At 39.3% G+C, this 17,543-nt stretch overlaps 1 protein-coding gene across 2 annotated transcripts in view; it reads left to right on the top strand.

The window, feature by feature from the left end:
• The window catches only part of TMEM117 (transmembrane protein 117), a 197,141-nt gene that overhangs the window by 83,871 nt on the left and 95,727 nt on the right, over nt 1-17,543 (top strand). For both annotated transcript variants that reach the window (XM_017829167.1, XM_017829168.1), the window contains one exon: nt 2,142-2,241. In XM_017829167.1, the coding sequence (XP_017684656.1) occupies nt 2,142-2,241 (100 nt within the window). The remainder of the gene's footprint in view (nt 1-2,141; nt 2,242-17,543) is intronic.

Raw genomic sequence — 17,543 nt, 5'->3', positions numbered from 1 at the left:
TTTAACTGCTATTTCTAATAAGATGACAATGCTAAAAATATTCTCCCTGTTTGTAAAAGCTTGTAGCTGTATTTTAATCACTAAATGCACTTAAATCATGCACAGATTATGTTCCTAAGAGTTTCTTTATAATAATATGCTACTTTAACTGAAGGTCTGTCAGTTTGCATATTTAATTTAGGCATTACTTATAGACTGTGATGCACAATTCATAGTAAGCTTCTTGGATGGTTTCATGTTTCAAATTACAAAAAGAACTGTTAGGATGATGTGAGGCTTTCAAGGCCTTTCTGTGTATTTAAGTGTTGTATCCAGCTCATTTTATTGTAAGCCTTCTGATACTTTTAACATTTGTAAAAACAAGTGATTGCACTGAGAATTTCAATTGCTATTAAAAAAAAAATGGCTTATGTCTGGTTTGATATATCTCCTACTAGGGAATACCTATATTCAGTGCTCAGTGACCTCTCAGCCTTTTTGTATAACCTGTCTTGTGTCCAGCAGCCTGCCAGGGGTGGCTGTGGCAGGCCCCCTGTATGTGACTGGGCTATAGGAGTCACCCAAGTGGCCTGTTTTATGGGAGTGTTGTGCAAGTGTTTACTTACTGTACATTTGTAATGAGGTATAACATTACACATTGTCTGTGATAAGACAATGTGTAATGCATATGAGAAAAGGTGAGAACCCTGGGGTATGTGTTTCCCATAGATGGAAAAGATTAAGATATGGTTTGCATTTGAGGGCCCGTCCTTACAAGTGACATTTATTGTCGTGCCTTCTTTGTGAATAAGACACCTTCTTAAGGAATGCAGACTTGGTAATTTTGTGCCTTCACAGGTGCTACATGAATGGCATACCCAAGATGCAGGAAAAAAGGAATTCCAAATGTTTTCCAGTTATAAAGCATCTGGGAGAATGTATCTGTGAGGGGTGTACTTGCTGTTCTCAGTCTTCCTTGGTTTCTGCTGTTGCCCTCTCCCTAGAACATGTTAAAGTGTGTCTAAGAAATTATACTCTGCTGTGCATGAATTTGTGCTAGCAAGACCTTCTGTCCTGATCAGATATTCAGATTTTAACAGAACAGGCCCAGAAAGTGGGATCAGTTTGCACTGATCCAATTGCAGGGATGTGATCTGTTAGCTCCTAGACATTTCAACATTTGGTATATAATAATGGTAGAATTTGAGTAGTGGATAGCACAATGTTCCAGGACATTTTTACATGTAGCTATATCACTTGTGCACACCCCTAAATGGGCATAACATTACATAAGCAATATTTACCAGCATTTTGAAAACAGAGATATCACTTGTAAAGTTAAAACACAATTGCCATCATTATTCAATGTGTTAGCTCTTGAGGAGAGTCACCTCTTCTTGAACACTGTAAAAGTCTTTTAGTAAAGGATATGGCTATATTAAAAGATCTATTTTTTTTCAGAAAGGTTTTAATTCAACACAAGTAACTTTCGCTTCTTAATTGTCCTTATTGCATCTTAATGAATTTGAAGTTAGAGGTCAAATTATCATGTGAGGTTTTAAATCCTATCTGTTGCATTATTTAAGCAGAATGGAAATGCTTCATTTGGATTTAAGTAAAATGTAGCTGTGAAAATACAGTGTATAAATCTACAAACAGTGACATCTCACCGAAATTCTGCAAAGCTTGCTTGCACTGTGTAAAAAAAAACATGATTGTATAACTAATGGAGTGAAAAGTCAAGTAGCTCAATTATCTTTTTAAAGAGACCTTAAAGGTTTTTGTTTTTATTCATAAAGTTTTTGCAAAGTCACTGATTCTGAGAATGTTGCAATTCCATTTGTTCAAAGGAAGAGTTAAAAAGTGTAAAACAATTTCTACTTATGGAAGCCCTAGATAATCCTAAAGTCTTTGCCAACTGTTATTTTAACACCTTCAAAAGAGACACTGGCTTCAAAATCAGATTCACATTACATTTCTAATTGGAATTGACCCATACGAGTTCAGTTCTATGTCAAGACTCAGATCTAGCAGAAAAAGTTATTATAAAAGAAATGGGAAATCTTTCACAGCTAATCATAAATTTTGTCACTAATACAAGTTCTTTATAGCTGCATTAAGCAAATGGGTATAGCTTATAGTCTGTGTTCTTGTTTCCACAGTGCATACATTATAACAGACTTCATGGGCATCAGGAATGAAAATTTTATGAAGATGGCTGCAGTTGGGACTTGGATGGGAGATTTTGTCACAGCGTGGATGGTAAGAAACATAATTACATTTTAAAGGAAAGGAATAAGTTTGTTGCTTTCAAGGGAAAGAGGAGAGGAGAAACTCAATTTCTTGAAGTATTCAAGTATTTCAAGCCAGAAAAGTAAAAAATTAACAAAGGCATAGTGTCAAGGTATTCAATTAGCCAGCAGTCCAGAAGAGTTTCAGTTAAAATTTATCAGGGCAATATGTAATTTTTTTGTTTTGTGAATGGTAATTTTGCAATTGACTGCTGTTAGGACAGCACAGTTAGGCCCTCCTTTGCTACGAAATAACATCATGACTTGCCATCTGGTAAAACAGTGAGTAACAGCTAAAGATAAACAAGTCTAATGAGAAGGATTAAAAAGAGAAGTAAAATTAAACTGAAAGATGCGACAAAGAACAATGGAGATGAGAGAAAGAAAGCAAGCCAGTTACATGCCAGCATTTGAAGGTAGTCTGTTCAATGTGAAACTATCAGATTAAGTTTGTATCTAATTTAGGATTTAGAAAAATTACGTTTTCACTTGGATTATACTTGTTACAAAGGCTTTCTTCTGAAATATGTGCAAGCCAAAGATCAGCTTAGTGGAAGAGAACCAGAAAATGACAGCTAATTGAGAGCAAAATAAAGCATGTGCATGTTTTAATTGTTCGGGAAAAGCATTTCTTAAAGTGATAAAAGAGGAATTTAATTTTTTTTAGGTTGCTTTTTGTGTACCTACACTAATGTGTAGGTAAGAATTTTAGCAATTGCATTTTAACAATGTCTTCTATCCTCCACGTATTTGGAACATACTGTACAACAGACAGAAGGGAAAAAAAGGCATGAAGGATTTTTTCAATGTGCTGTTCAATATGTGTCAGTGGTTTGTCCAAGTCAAATTGTGCTCTATGAAATGGTGGCCATGAAAAGCAAGTGCAGAGCAAATAATTTGTACATGCTTTACAGTAAGGACATTGCATAATTGGTGCATTGACCAATGTTGACAATAATGTAGATTTCTTGTGAATCGATAATAAAATTCATGGGTACTTCTGAATACTTTTAGCTTGACCCTTTTTTCTTATGGGCTTCCACAGCTTTATTCCACTATTGAAGAAGAGATGATGCATAAGCTAAGCAGAATTGAGAGAGGTCATGTTCATCATAGATATGTGACTTAGAGCTCCAGTTATATATTACATACAAGTTGCACTATGTTAGGTAATGTGGATTTTTTTCAGTCCCTCTTTTTTCATTTCCATGAAAAAAACCCCTGTTATGTACACCCTGTATAAAGCATGGAAATGGTCGATTCAAAAGGCATAAAAATCCTGATCTTTTCTCTGTACTTAAAGCTGTCTCAGTTTTTTTCAGCAGTGGAGGCAAAAGTAGATTGTGCCACAGCAGATTCCAGGGGTGGATGGAGTTATCAATGAAGAATGAGAGAGAGACTCGGAGAGACTATAGAGGCAGTTTGGATAGAGGAGACTGTATAAATTAGGCTGGTTCTGTCAGCTTTCCGGAAGAGCAGAGGACATGGGATTAGAGGGTCAGTGTGTTTTAGGACATGCTTTGATTGCACGGAGAGAGTTAAGAGATGTAATGATTGGTGTTTAGATCTTCAGAGCAAAAGGGAATAGTGATATTGCTTCTGCAACAATCTCTGCCGATCTCTAGGTAGAGTATATGAACCAGTCAATGGAAATTACAGTGTTTAAGGGCAGCTAAGCCTAGGAACATCAAAGAAAGCTACAATGTCAGATAGAGAAGTATTAGTAAGAGAAGATATTGAAAGAGAAGATGTTGGTGCATGGGCCTGTACATTGGTGCATATCTCCCACACGGTCTAACTTAAGCAATCTATCTTATGCTATAGGAACAGAAATTGTCATGTTGTTTATATTTGAATTTGCTTGACTTTCTGTGTGTAAAGCCCAGCGTGAAATTGATGTCAAAGTAATATGAGTCTTCTGTGGTATTATATTTTGCAAAGTTTCCCCATCCTGTTTTGAAACAGGAAAGAAAACAACAAACCTGTAAAGGGACCTATGCACACCTTCCCACTCACAGCAGTGCTTATATTTTCTAATGTTTAATAATTTTCTTTAGAGGAACTACCCATCCATAGACTCCAAAGCAGAAAATAAAAATGAAGATGTAGCCTTCACTTCACTGTGTTTGAGCCATACTGGCATTAAGATCTTATTCCCTGTTTAATTGGAAACTTTGGGAATAAGCAGAAATAAAGCAGAACAGATGGGATTCCATTTTAAAAATGAGCAATCAATAAACAATAATATTATTCTAGTACAATGAGGAGTGGCTTGTTAAATCAGGAAAGTGATTGAAATGGGAAAATATGTTGTTGATTGCTGTTTGCTTTGAATTGAAAAGGCATAAGTAAGCCTTTCCCCTCAACACTTCCTAGCTCACTGATTAGTTTGGTGACAGGATCTGACTGAATTCCAAATAAAACCAGCAATATTCTTTTCATTGTGTTTAAGGAGAATGGGGCCATGCTATGGATGCACAGGAGATTCTCCTTTGTACCTCTGGACAGGAAAGTTGCTAATAATAAACATCTTTGCTGAAATCTGTACTAAGTATTAGATATTCTAAATAAACCTGTGATGAAGGAAATGGGTTCAGTACACTAAATGCTGCTTCACTTTTCCCTCTATGAAGCCACAGAAGTATATCTTGCACCTGCTTTGACATGCCCTCCTATTCCCATAAAAAGTGCATTCTGTTCTCATGGAGAGTGTTTTTGAGGCAGACACCACAGGGTTTAGCACAGTAGGAAACCTCTGACCCACCTAGACAAGCCTATAAACAAGCACTTATGGCTGTGTTCTGGGAGTGTGCAAGCAAGCTGAGGAAGGAGTTGATTCCAGAGCAGAATCTCTGATGATTAGATTTGAGTGGCCTCTCTGTAAAGATGAGCAACCTGCTGCAACTGTGTTTTTTGTGACACAAACCTGATCATGTGTGGAAAGGCATGCTGAGAGGATAACTACAGGAATGGGTGGCACTGAACAGTGACATGGGGCAGACTACAACCAGAGCCTCCTTTGTTCTTTGTAGCTCGCTCGTGAAGTGGAACACCCTGCTCTCCTCCTTCTTTCCAGTCACTGTTGGCTTTTAGATTGTCAAAACTGTTGTTCTCCACTTTGAGTGAGGGCTTTTTGGGCTCTCCAAAGATTTGCATATTGGCCCTGCATTATGAATGATACTCATAACACATTGAGAGATTTGCTAACCAACTGTCATTGCCATTTACATTAAAGACATATCCCTGCCTACAAACCCTACATACGTGTGTAAGAGTCTAAACAGTAGAAGTTTAGAAGTTTGTTACATCTTTCTTAGACCTTGCTTGCTAGGATTACCAGAAGCTGAAGCAGTCATCTTCAGCCAGTGTCTGGCACTGACCTCTGTGAATGTATCAGGTTGATCCTCTTGACAAGAGATCCTCCAAGAGATTACCTTTCTTCTGTAGGGTAATTTAATTGAGGTTCTCTTTTCCCTTGGTTGTTGCTAGAGAGAACTGAGAACATTTGAGAAATCACTGAGCAGCAGAGTCTCTGCTTCCTCCTATCATAAAAAACAATGATAAACTCAAGGGATGGTTTAGTATCTTATTCATCAAACTGGTATTTACCACATCTGTACCAGCATATTCTTTTTAACAAGGAGAAACCAAGAATTTTCTCAGCACTGTGCTTTTAGCAGAGTACTTCACACAATGAGCGTAAGCTGAATCATTGTCGCAATTCTCGACTGTTCTTTTTGACACTTTCATTTGACTTCAGTTTGATTCCTCCCTTGCTTGGGACCATGAAGACTCCCAGGACTATTTCTGTCTTTCATGATCTTAGCAGAGGAATTAGTAGGAAGTTAGGAAGTAGTACATCCATCACAGTCTGGATAGCAGGGTGATAGATCACCACTTGTTACCTGATATAGACACATTGTATCCACTTGGATGGTAGGTAGGTGATATGAAGGTAGAGACCTTCTACCTTCTTCTACTCAGGACATATAATTGAGATTTCAAAAGGTCATTACTAAGTGGTGAATCTATACCTGCCTTTCCTCATTAGTGGAACTGGATAATGACACCCATATACACAAATTGCGTAGGCTTCTGTGAAGTCACTTCATTAGGTGATCATGCCTACACATCCTGAAACATAACTTATGGTGGAATGCTGCTCCTCTTGATAAAGCTTATCTGTTCTTCTACAAGAAGGATTTTCTGTTCTCTGAGATTTTCAGCATTAGCTGTAAAAGCTCCATGAAATGTGCTTATCTGGCCAAATGGAAGGGTTTTTAGTCTTATAATTCCAGAGGACAAATCTCACACCATTTTGTGTTCTGGCTTTGCTAGTTGTGAAAGAAATAGGTTTTGTCATTGTTTTTTTCATTCACTTTCTCTATTGAACACCTTTTTTATTCATCCTCTGATGAAGAAGGTTTCTGTATCTTCCCATTTTATGTAACTAAAATGTCTTACATGGATGATCACAGCGTAGCCACTAGAGGGGCCTGTGGCTGGTTCATAAAGAACACTCAAGAGGGCTGAAACCTGTCCATAGGGTCCTTGATGCTACTGATATCCATAGCTGACAGGTTTGAGTTAATGATTATTGCCATGCAAGCACACAGTAACTCTACAGAGTCTCAAACCAGAAGGTATTTCTGTCATGTAGACCATGTTAGAACTCAGGTTACATCTGTAAGAACGTAACAGTTGAACCCAGTCAGACCTTAAAATCCATCCAACTAGTATCCTGCCTCAAACCGTGACTATGAGCAGAAGCCAACCAGGAGAGTAAGAACAAGCCAATGATATGTGGTAGGGTCCTCTAATGCTCTCTCAAAATGCATGCAGTTTTGTGTATGTAATAACTCTTGATCCTAGAATTGTTTTGACCTCTGTGCATCACTGTGCACTCAACTACAAAGAATTTCATCTGCCATTTTATTGCCTAGGGGCTTTTTTCCATAAGCATCTTTCCTGATTCTTCACAGTCAGCAAGCCATCATCCTTTTCACTGTGCATAAGTTAATATCATTATAAAGCTTTCTCACCTCACTGCTCAGCCGTTTTACCAGGTTGCTTAGGAATATGATGAATAACTGCATCCCTTGTACGAATCCCTGTGGAATTCTGCTGATGACCTCCCTCCATTGCTAGAGCTGTCTGGCTAACCTACTTACCTTCTGTTCCCTGTCTTTTAACCAGTTATTTATCAACATAAAGACCTTCCCTAAAGCTTTGAATGTTGAGTTTCCATAGAAGCCTTTGATGAGGAATTTCTCAAAAGCTTATTAGAAAATTCAAGTTAGCCTATTTCAACCACATCTCCTTTATCTATGAGCTTTGTTGACCTCATTCAGTAATTCTGTTATGAAATATCCCCATTCCTGATATTTACAGATCCAGGCACTTAGCACTCCTTCCACAGCCTCAGACATTCCTGATGCCATTAAAGAGGTATTCTGACAATGTTGGGTGGCCGAGAAAGTGGTGTTTGCAGGAAAGACAAAGTCACAGCTCAGGAGCTGTGAATGTATGAAACAGTATGGAGCCATCTTCATGTGGCTTATCAGTGAAAGACGGTGAGCTCGTTTCCTCATGTTCATCTTAACCTCGTTATCAGTAAGTTTCTCTATCCTTGTCCATCAACACCCCACTGTCTTATGGCTTGGGCATTATTTTGCAGGTGAACAAAAGTTAAGAGATACTTCCGTTTGACTGTTGCCATTGTGGTCATAAAAAACACCTTTATTTGTAGAATAGGAGAGCAAGGTAATCAATGATTTTGAAGTGCTTTCTTTGTGTCCAGTAAGAGGGAATATTATGCTTGTCCTCATCTGCTCTGAGACGTAACTATGTCAACATTCTAGAGTAATGAAGGATTCATTACTACTGTGCAGAAACTATCTTGATTTACCTCTTCATTTTATTTACTCTCATAATGTGTATTTTTTGGCTAGGGCATGTTCACACAAAGTAAGCAACATTGATGTTGCAAATACTATCATGTTGCTGAAAATAGCAGACACACTAAATTATGGCATTGAAAATATAAAATAAAACTCTAATGTGAATAAAAAATGAAATCTTCTTTGAAAGGACACCAATATAAAATATATGCTGAAAGAAAACATAACATCATCATTAAAAATAATAAAGTACCTTGGATTTTGTATGTAACTTTTAAACTAAAATAATAGCCACAAATGTTCACTGTTAAATTTATGTGAGTTTTAAAAAGTAATTCTTCTATCTAGGAAATTCTGTTTAGCAAAGAGTAATGTATAGGTTTATTTGCAAGCAGTGAAGAATCCACCATTCTGATGCACATTACAGGGTAGTTTGGAGAGTCAGGAGTCTTAAATGACTGACACCTTTTTTAACTTATGCTTCTGTCAAGGATTGGGCATGACAATTCAGATTATGATCGGTGTCAATCTTCTTGATTGTTTCTATTCCACTGACATATCAAATGACAAAATAAAACTGTAATTGAATTTGCAGCAGCATCTGAAGTACCGTACAGCTAACAACTCTGCTGTACTTCAGTAGTGGAACTGAAATTAAACTATAAAACAGGAACTGGAAGAAGCAAAGTGGATGACACGTGTTACTAAATTCACTTGCCAGAATTGCACAGATATGTGACTAATAACATTATTAATGGCACCATGTTTCTTTCCATTCAGAGAAGAATGAACAATGCAAGTTGCCCTTTTTGTTCATCTGTGCTCCTTGTTTTGTTTTTCATTCCTCTTCTTAAAGGCCAGTCCGGTTGCAGAGATATTCTGTAAATAGTGGTTTTATCTCCAGGTGATAACCCACATATAAATTCATCGTCACAATAGCAGTTCAAATATATCCAGTCATATAAAACCTGCTAATTTTGTATTTTCAATTTTGTAGGTTATGAATGTGCTCACATTCTGCTCTGCTTCATGACTGCCACTTAGTTAGTTATATAAGGTGGAATATGCCTGGTGTCATCTGAGTTCATCGAATTGTCCCATCAAGTCAGATTGCACTATTATTTATTCATTGATTGATGGTGTTGCCATCTGTTCGTATGCTCTAGATTATAATTGTCTGCCTTTTCAAGCTTGATCTTTTTTTGTATTCCCCTGTTACCTTGTCATTTCAATTCTGACTGGGCACTGCCAGAGGTGTTACTTCATCCCTGTCTGTTTCCCAGCCAGCGAGTTCCTTCAACTCGTTGTCACAGCAGGTATCCAGATTGATAACCATTTTCTGGGCTTTAAAACATGTGCTTAGTATAGCTAGCAGTAAAAGCCTCAGGATTTTCTTTTGAAGAAGGCCACAGCAAGCTCTACCTCAGAACTCAGGAGTAAGAAATGGAAGCCCCAAAGTTGAGCCCCAAAATGTATCCTAGTGTTTTTCCAAAGGAGCTGCTGACATCTTTCAATGACAAGCAAAAGTAGTTCTGGGAGTTCTTTCAAATAGGTGGGAAATTTTCCCCACTATTTTTTTTAATTTCAAGGTTTATGAACTCATACACATATACACACATTTCTATTCTGTCTAGATCCCTATCTAAAAATGTATGAAAGATTATATGAAATATTAATGGGAGCTATTTTGTTTTCCAAATATTGTAGATGCAACATGTAGCTGCATCTTTTTCAAAAGACAAGTTGTAGAGGATGTGTTTTCCTGCAACTCAAGTCTTGTCCAGCTGATTTGTACTGTAGCTACAATTAGCCATAAATGAGACTCAGAGTCCTCTATTTTATCTTCATCATTATCACAAACTCCTTTGCTCTTTTTAATGTAGAACTGTATTTGCTTCTTGACGATATTTATGGAGCAGATTTTCATATATCCTGGTAGCATGTATTTAGAAACTGAAGTCAGTGTACCATATAAATTAAAGTTACTATGCAGCAATTCTGCATTCTGACATGATGTACTCCTTAAAAATGGTGTGAATGAGTGGGTGTCAGAAGTGCTGCAGAAGTGGGACTCTAGAAATAACATGTTCTTACTGAAGATCTTTGAGTACAGATGGCAAATGTGTAAACTGTTGGAGTCTCTAAGATGGACACTTCCTCTCTAGAACAGTCTGGTTCTGTATGAGATTGCAAGCACAAACCTTTTTCACTGACTGGTGGAAGAAAAGAATTTTCTTGCTGAAACTGAAATTCACAAAATGACAGAATATGCTGAGTTGGAAAGGACCCACAAGGATCATCTAGTCCAACTCTTAGCCTTGCACAGGACCATCCCCAAGAGTCACACCATGTGCCTGAGAGTATTGTACAAATGCTTTTTGAACTCTCTCAGGTTTGGTGCTGTGACCACTTCCCTGGGGAGCCTGTTCCAGGGCCAACCAACCTCTGGGGGAAGAACCTTTTTCTAATATCCAACCTAAACCTCCCCTGACACAATTTCAGGTCTTTCCTTCAGGTTCAATCACTGTTCACCACGGAGAAGAGATCAGTGCCTGCCCCTCCTCCTCCCCTTGTGAGGAAGTTGTAGACTGCAATGAGGTCTCCCCTCAGTCTCCTCTTCTCCAGGCTGAACAGACCAAGTGACCTCAGCTGCTCCTCATACAGTGACCTCACCCTTCCCCTCAAGGCCCTTCATCATCTTCGTTGCCCTTTTTTAGATGCTCTTTAGTAGCTTATTATCTTTCTTATATTGTAGTGCCCAAAACTGCACACAATATTCAAGGTGAGGCCACACCAGTGCAGAGCAGAGTGGGACAGTCCCCTCCCTTGACCAGTTGGTGATGCTTTGCCTGATGCTCCCAGGACATGGTTGGCCCTCCTGGCTGCCAGGGCACTGCTGACTCATATTCAACTTGCCATTGACCAAGACCCCCAGGTCCCTTTCCTTGACACTGTTTTCCAGCTTCTCATTCCCCAGTCTGTACAAACACCCAGGGTTGCCTCATCCCAGGTGCAGAATCCGGCACTTTCCCTTGCTGAACTTCAAATGGTTGGTGATTGCCCAGTCCTCTGATTTGTTGAGGTCTCCTCTGCAGAGCCTCCCTGCTTTTCATGGAGTCAACAGCTCCTCCCAGTTTTGAGTTGTCTGCAAACTTACGTAGCATCCCTTCCAGTCCTGTGTCCAAGTCATGAATATGTGGAAGAGCACAGGTCCTAAGATGGAACCCTGTGGAACCTCACTCATGACAGGTCACCAGTCTGATGTTGCCCCATTCACTGTTACCCTCTGTGCTCGACCTGTGAGCCAATTGCTCACCCACCATGTGATTTGTTTATCCAGCTGTGTGCTGGACATTTTGTCCAGAAGGATCCTGTGAGAGACTCTATTGAAAGCTTCACTGAAATCCAAAAAGATTACATCAACTGGCTTCCTCTGATCAACTAGGTGGGTTACCTCATCATCAAAGGAAATCAGGTTTGATAAGCAGGACTTTCCACTCATGAAGCCATGCTGGCTGCGACCAATAACAGCCTTGTCTTTCAGGTGTTTTTCAATACTTCCGGAATAATCTTCTCCATAACTTTAACAGTCACCGGAGTGAAGCTGACAGGCCTATAGTTTATAGGGTCCTCCTTCTTGCCCTTCTTGCAGCTCGGGGCAATGTTCACCAGCTTCCAGTCAGCTGGGACCTCTCCAGATTCCCAAGACCACTCAAAAATCAAGAGAGTTTTTGTGATGACATCAGCCAGCTCTTTGAGGATTCTGGGATGAATCCCATCAAGCCCCATAAATTTTTAGTGGTCCAACTGGAGCAGCAGATCCCACACAATTTTAGGGTCAACTGGGAGTTGATCATTCTCACAGTCATGGTCCTCCAGCTCAGGGCACTGAGACCCCTTTAGTCCATCCTCCGTGTTGAAGACAGAGGTAAAGAAAGCATTGAACACCTCTGCCTTGTCTCTGTCCCTGTTTGTGAGGTGACCATCCTCATCCTGAAATGTGGTACATTGTACCCAACACCTTGTGATGAAGATTGAGGGATACCATTAGTGCTTGTTTCCTCAAGTTTTGGCACTTCATCACTTGAGTAATCACCCTGCAGGGTTCTAAGTCCACCTGCTTCTCCACTACAATTTAAGTTCGAGACTCCTGAGAGTCTTGAGACTGTAATGTCTCTGAACATGATTGATCTCTCTTTTGCTCTTTCACTTGAACGCTACGAAGCTTGTTCAGTTCTTCCTGTAGCTCCTTCACCTGGTGACACAGCTCTTCAAACACAGCACATCTTCTGAAAAATACCTATTTGTCAGCCCCAGCCTCATGAAGAGGCATCAGGCACTCCTGGCAACCTGTAACCTGGAGAGCTGCATGTGCCATCAGCAGGTCTGGCTGGCTGGAGGCCTTTGACATGGCTGGTTCAGTGATTGCTGCAGCTCTATGGGATTGAGCACTCTGGCATGTAGGCACTATGAGGAAGATTAAACTAGTACACTAGTAAGACCTGGGCTGAAAGGATGTCTTGACTCTTGTTTACTAGCTGCTGACTCTGCTGCCTCTATTGGCTGCTCCCAGCTGGTCAGAGAGGAGCCCTTTCTATTCACCCTGCTTGCAGGAACCATACCACGCCCCTGTTTGCCCGCTCCTGTTTACCACACTCCAGGTCACTCATGCTCCCTGGAGCCCTTTAAATTCCTTTTGGTCACTCCTGACACCACTCCCTCCTTGCCTCTTTGGCTGCTGAGGGCTTCTGGGTTGTGGGACTGCTGCTTGGGTGTTCCTGAACCCAGGGACCACCCCACCCCCCCCATACACTTGGATCTTACTCCCTGGCTGCTTCAGAAATTTAAGTCATTGCCTCAAGAAAGCTGCCAAGATGTGCAATGAGAAGCTCTATAACAAAATGGGAAGAGGTGCCTTCACCATGCACATTCAGCTGAAGATCTTTACTGGATTAAATATATCACAGAACCACAGAATCACAGAATATGCTGAGTTGGAAGGGACCCAAAAGGATCATCAAGTCCAGTTCCTGGCCCTGCACAGGACCATTCTCAAGAGTCACACCATGTGCCTGAGAGTATCACTCAAATGCTTCCTGAACTCTGTCAGGCTTGGTGCTGTGAGAACTTCCCACAGGAGCCTGTTCAGTGCCCAACCATCCTCTGGATGAAGAACCTTTTTCTAATATCCAGCCTAAACCTCCCCTGACACAACTTCAGGGGACCTTCTGTATCCACAGAGGGAAATTAGCAGCAGATGGCAGTGGTACACAGCAATGCATGTATTTAATTCTGAATTCCTTTAAGATCTGTGGAATGAACTATTAGACACTCTATGAAGGGAAAAAAGGAAAGAAGGATGTTCTGTTGTGAAAAAACATATCACAGCAGTCTTGCCTATGTTGTACATAATCCATTCTTCTCTATAAGGAAGTGTGTGGTTGAAACTGGTAAACTAAGGAAGAGACTACTGCTAGTATTAATTTGCATTATTTTGAGGGGTAGGTGTTCACCTGAAAAACCTTGATGTTGTTTTGTAGAGAAAATTTATTTAGAATATGACCAGAAAGTAATGATGTAAACACTCAAGTTAACAGAATACAATTAATTTTATCTTGAATTATGCCTAAAAATGAAAGATTATTCTCACAACAGCTACAATACCTTAAAAATTGTATTCCATGTTACTGTAATATGGTACCATAACTCAACCCAGAATGTACTGGGAGAGCAACTAAGCAAGTGCTTGTATAAATACAGTGCAGAATTAATTTTTCTATGCAGTGCTGCATAATATGTGAATTTGTTGTAATATGGTGTGAGAAGTCTTCTCTTAAACAGCCCTGCTAGGAACCTTGAATTGATTTGATTGAGGATTCCTGAATTGTAAGTGAAATCACTAACTCTACCTTGTTTGGAAGATAACAGTAAAGCTGAGCCTAAATTGCAGAAGTCTTAGTGTGGGAATTGATATGCACACAGGTAACCCCAGGCACTAGGCTACAGCTAAGGTTTTAAGGAAAGGTTTATTTTTGTAGTCAGAGACCCTAATACACTGCAATACATGCTCATGCAGCGGGTGAAAAAAGCAAAGCAGGATACCCATTTTGGTGGTTTTATAACACCATCTTTCACATGCGCATAACTTTTTCAAGGCTGTATTCTCCCCTGTGTTTTATGGCCTGACTGATTCCCAGCAAGGGCCCCTAGGCACGTCTGAGAATCTTCTGTCTCCCTGAAGCAGGGGAGTTACTTCTATACAGAGAGAACATACACAGCCCCATTTGTGGGAAAGAGCTCTTTCCCATGCTAGGTCTTCCCCAATCGCAGACACTTCCCTGAGCGAACACTCCTACCTTTCCCTTCTCACCAAAATCTTGCGTTTTCCTTCTTCTACACTTAGGAACTGTCAAACTTAGACTTGTGATACCCTAGCTAGAAGGTAATTTTTTCTATATCCATAGTTGTGACTGTGCTTAATAAACATTGAAAATTCAGTATGTTCAAACACAGTTTCTACTGAAAAAAATTCAGATAGGTCAGCTTCCAAAATCTCTTGCCAAAGCCCAAGTCTAACTTCAATGCAATTCTGCTGACTGTATCAGAATTAAAATACACAATTGCTTCTTAAAAAATGAGATATTAAAAAATTAAATGGATTTGAATTAAAATTAATTATAAAACTTCATTTAATAGAGGGCACTCTGTAAGATGAGTCTAATTTCTTCTTGGTCTCTTCTTATTGTTCTTTTACATTACTTGAAGTAGGAACTTGAAGTACTTTTTTTAATGGATAGAAAGATTGTCAAGTTTCACTTAAACTTTTGTAAGTACTTTTAAAACCTCCATTAAAAAGCTATTTTTGTAATTTCTTACAGTACTACACTTCTCCAAATCACAAAAGAAATCACTGCCTCCTACACTTGCAGTAATAAAAAAGGTTTTGCATTTCACAGACACTAGGGATTGATCTTTATAGCAACTCATGGAGATACATATGCTAATATGTCCCTATTTTACAATAGAAAACTGAAACAAAGGAAGAGGGAAGAGAAAAAAGGAATTGGTGATGGAGCTGAGACAAGAGCCTGGTGTAGCTTTATATTCATTTAAGGGAAATTGTTTTCCCTATCCCCATTAATGACAGCATTCCAATGCGTCTAAAAGGTATCTGTCTCTGCAAAGTAACTGAATAATTTCTTCAATGGGAAATTGAAATGGCAGGTATGTTCACTAGAGATCCTTCCAAGTGGTTAATGCCCTGGACTTTGCTTCCCTTTCTCCTGGCTTCAGCTGTGTGAGAACTACAGAGTATATGTCTTTTTCTATGACAGTTTGTTCTGTGCTCGTTTCTGAGCCTGTCTTCTCTTCTTCTTTGCATTCCTTTTATGCTTGTGTAACTTTGCTTAAGGGATGGAGTTTATACTAATGTCTTGTTGCAGAGAATCAAGGCACATATTCCATTTCTCTTAACTTGAAATTAGGTGGTTTGCTTAAATTTTTGGCTCATCATATGATGTCACAAAATTAGTTTTACCACCCAACACCCCAATTTTATAGTAAAGAAACAACCTAAATAGAGTTTTTAGACAACATAATCTCCTTTGTTATGGACAGGGTCTTGTGAAAAGGATTATCAGAATAAAGACAAAACATGCAAGTATGTTTTCATCAGTATATCACTGGCAGAGGTTCACCATTAGTGCAAGGCACAGCTCAATTTATGACACTTAAGTGTTGTATCAGGCAGACCCATACTTTTTAGACTGCAGAAGTATTTTGCATGCACTTCTTTTTATGTCTCATAGACCTCCAGAATATCCATGGCACATGAGGAACAGGTTTTATACCTGTATGGCTTTACACTGCCTAACAATAAAAAGTCCCAGGCTATCCGTTTGCTACATGGTCTTCACTATGGGAGAAATGGGAAGTGGGGATATTTGCATTTTGCTTAGGTTAATACTTGACCCAGAGAATGAAGGTAGGATTTCTGCAACCAAATGGTGGTTTGGTCACAGAACTGGCAAGATTTATGTTTGGGCAGCTACAGATTTTGATATTTTAATCTGAGCTGATTTGCTGGGCTTTCTTAGCAATTGACGGAGAGAAAAAGGCCTACTAAGTCATTGGAGCATAGCTGACATCTGAAATTAATCACATTATAAAACCACTTATTTCTCTCCACTGGTAATATAGGAATTATAGGGTGACTCAGATTTAGATATTTACATTTCAAGGTATAAGTTTTTGTGTCTGGATACAGGGAGTATAGAAATGCCAGAAGTTGTCCTGCAAACTAGCGGAGTTAAAACATGGCACAGTTTGCTGTCAAACATCCCCTGGGAACTAAGGAAGGTAAAGGAATACTTCCAGAGTTTCAAGGCTTTCCTAATGAAACATTAAAAGACCTCTACATAAAGTCAGAGGCTAATGCAGCAGTGAATGAATTCAACCATAACACAAATAAAACAGAAAAATCCACATACAACAGCAATGTTAAATCAAGGATTGTATTTATGATAATGAGAACAAGCATGACAGTACTTCCTCTGGAACTTTAAACTGTGCATTGAAGTTAGCAAAACTGTTAAGAAGAAATGTTACTTAAGTTATCTAAGTTTCAAGACTCATTTCAAAGAGAGTCCCTGGGAATTAATAGATAAAAACATTTGTGCGTGTGTGCATATGTGCTCACACATTTGGCACCGTTCTTGAGAGGCAGCCTTTTTTTATGTTCTTTCATTACTGATACAAAATAGGCTTAATCTTTATAACACAACTAAGGGCAAACATTTATTACTAAGCTGATCTATGGCACAGAAAGCTTTGACTCACTGATTTCCCCTGAATTTCTTGTCCTGTGGTAATTTCCAGGCATTTTCTTATTGGCATGACCAAAGCCAGACTGGGCCTATATCATCTACAATGTTTCTTCATGCTTTGCTAACCTACCGTTTTTATTGATTTAGCCTATTTACAAGGTTATCTCATGTTATTTAGTAGATGAAGTTATATTAAAGGGGTTGAGGTAGCATGAAAGGTCTGAATCAGCCACATGACACTCAAAGCCAGATGCTTGGGAATGATTTCAGAACAGAGGCCAACACTGGTTGAATATTCCTCTGTGAGGACGTATCTCTGGCTTCTTGTCAGGTGAGGTGTACACCTTCTTTCTCCTCTGGAAAGGCACAGAGATTTGGGAGCTGAAGATATGGTACAGTGAGACCTGCAAGCCACTCTAACGTTACATTCTGCTCGTCTGTTGGGTTACTGAAGGCTTGTTTGGTGCTGAGTAGAATGAAGCTGTGCATTGCAAGAATGAAATCTGAATTACTAACAAGTATTACAAAAATCCAGTTATTTGGCAAGA

Source organism: Lepidothrix coronata, unplaced genomic scaffold, assembly GCF_001604755.1.
Source record: "Lepidothrix coronata isolate B3197 unplaced genomic scaffold, Lepidothrix_coronata-1.0 Scaffold159, whole genome shotgun sequence".
In the NCBI taxonomy this organism is placed as follows: domain Eukaryota; kingdom Metazoa; phylum Chordata; class Aves; order Passeriformes; family Pipridae; genus Lepidothrix; species Lepidothrix coronata.
This window is presented reverse-complemented; position numbering and strand designations above follow the sequence as displayed.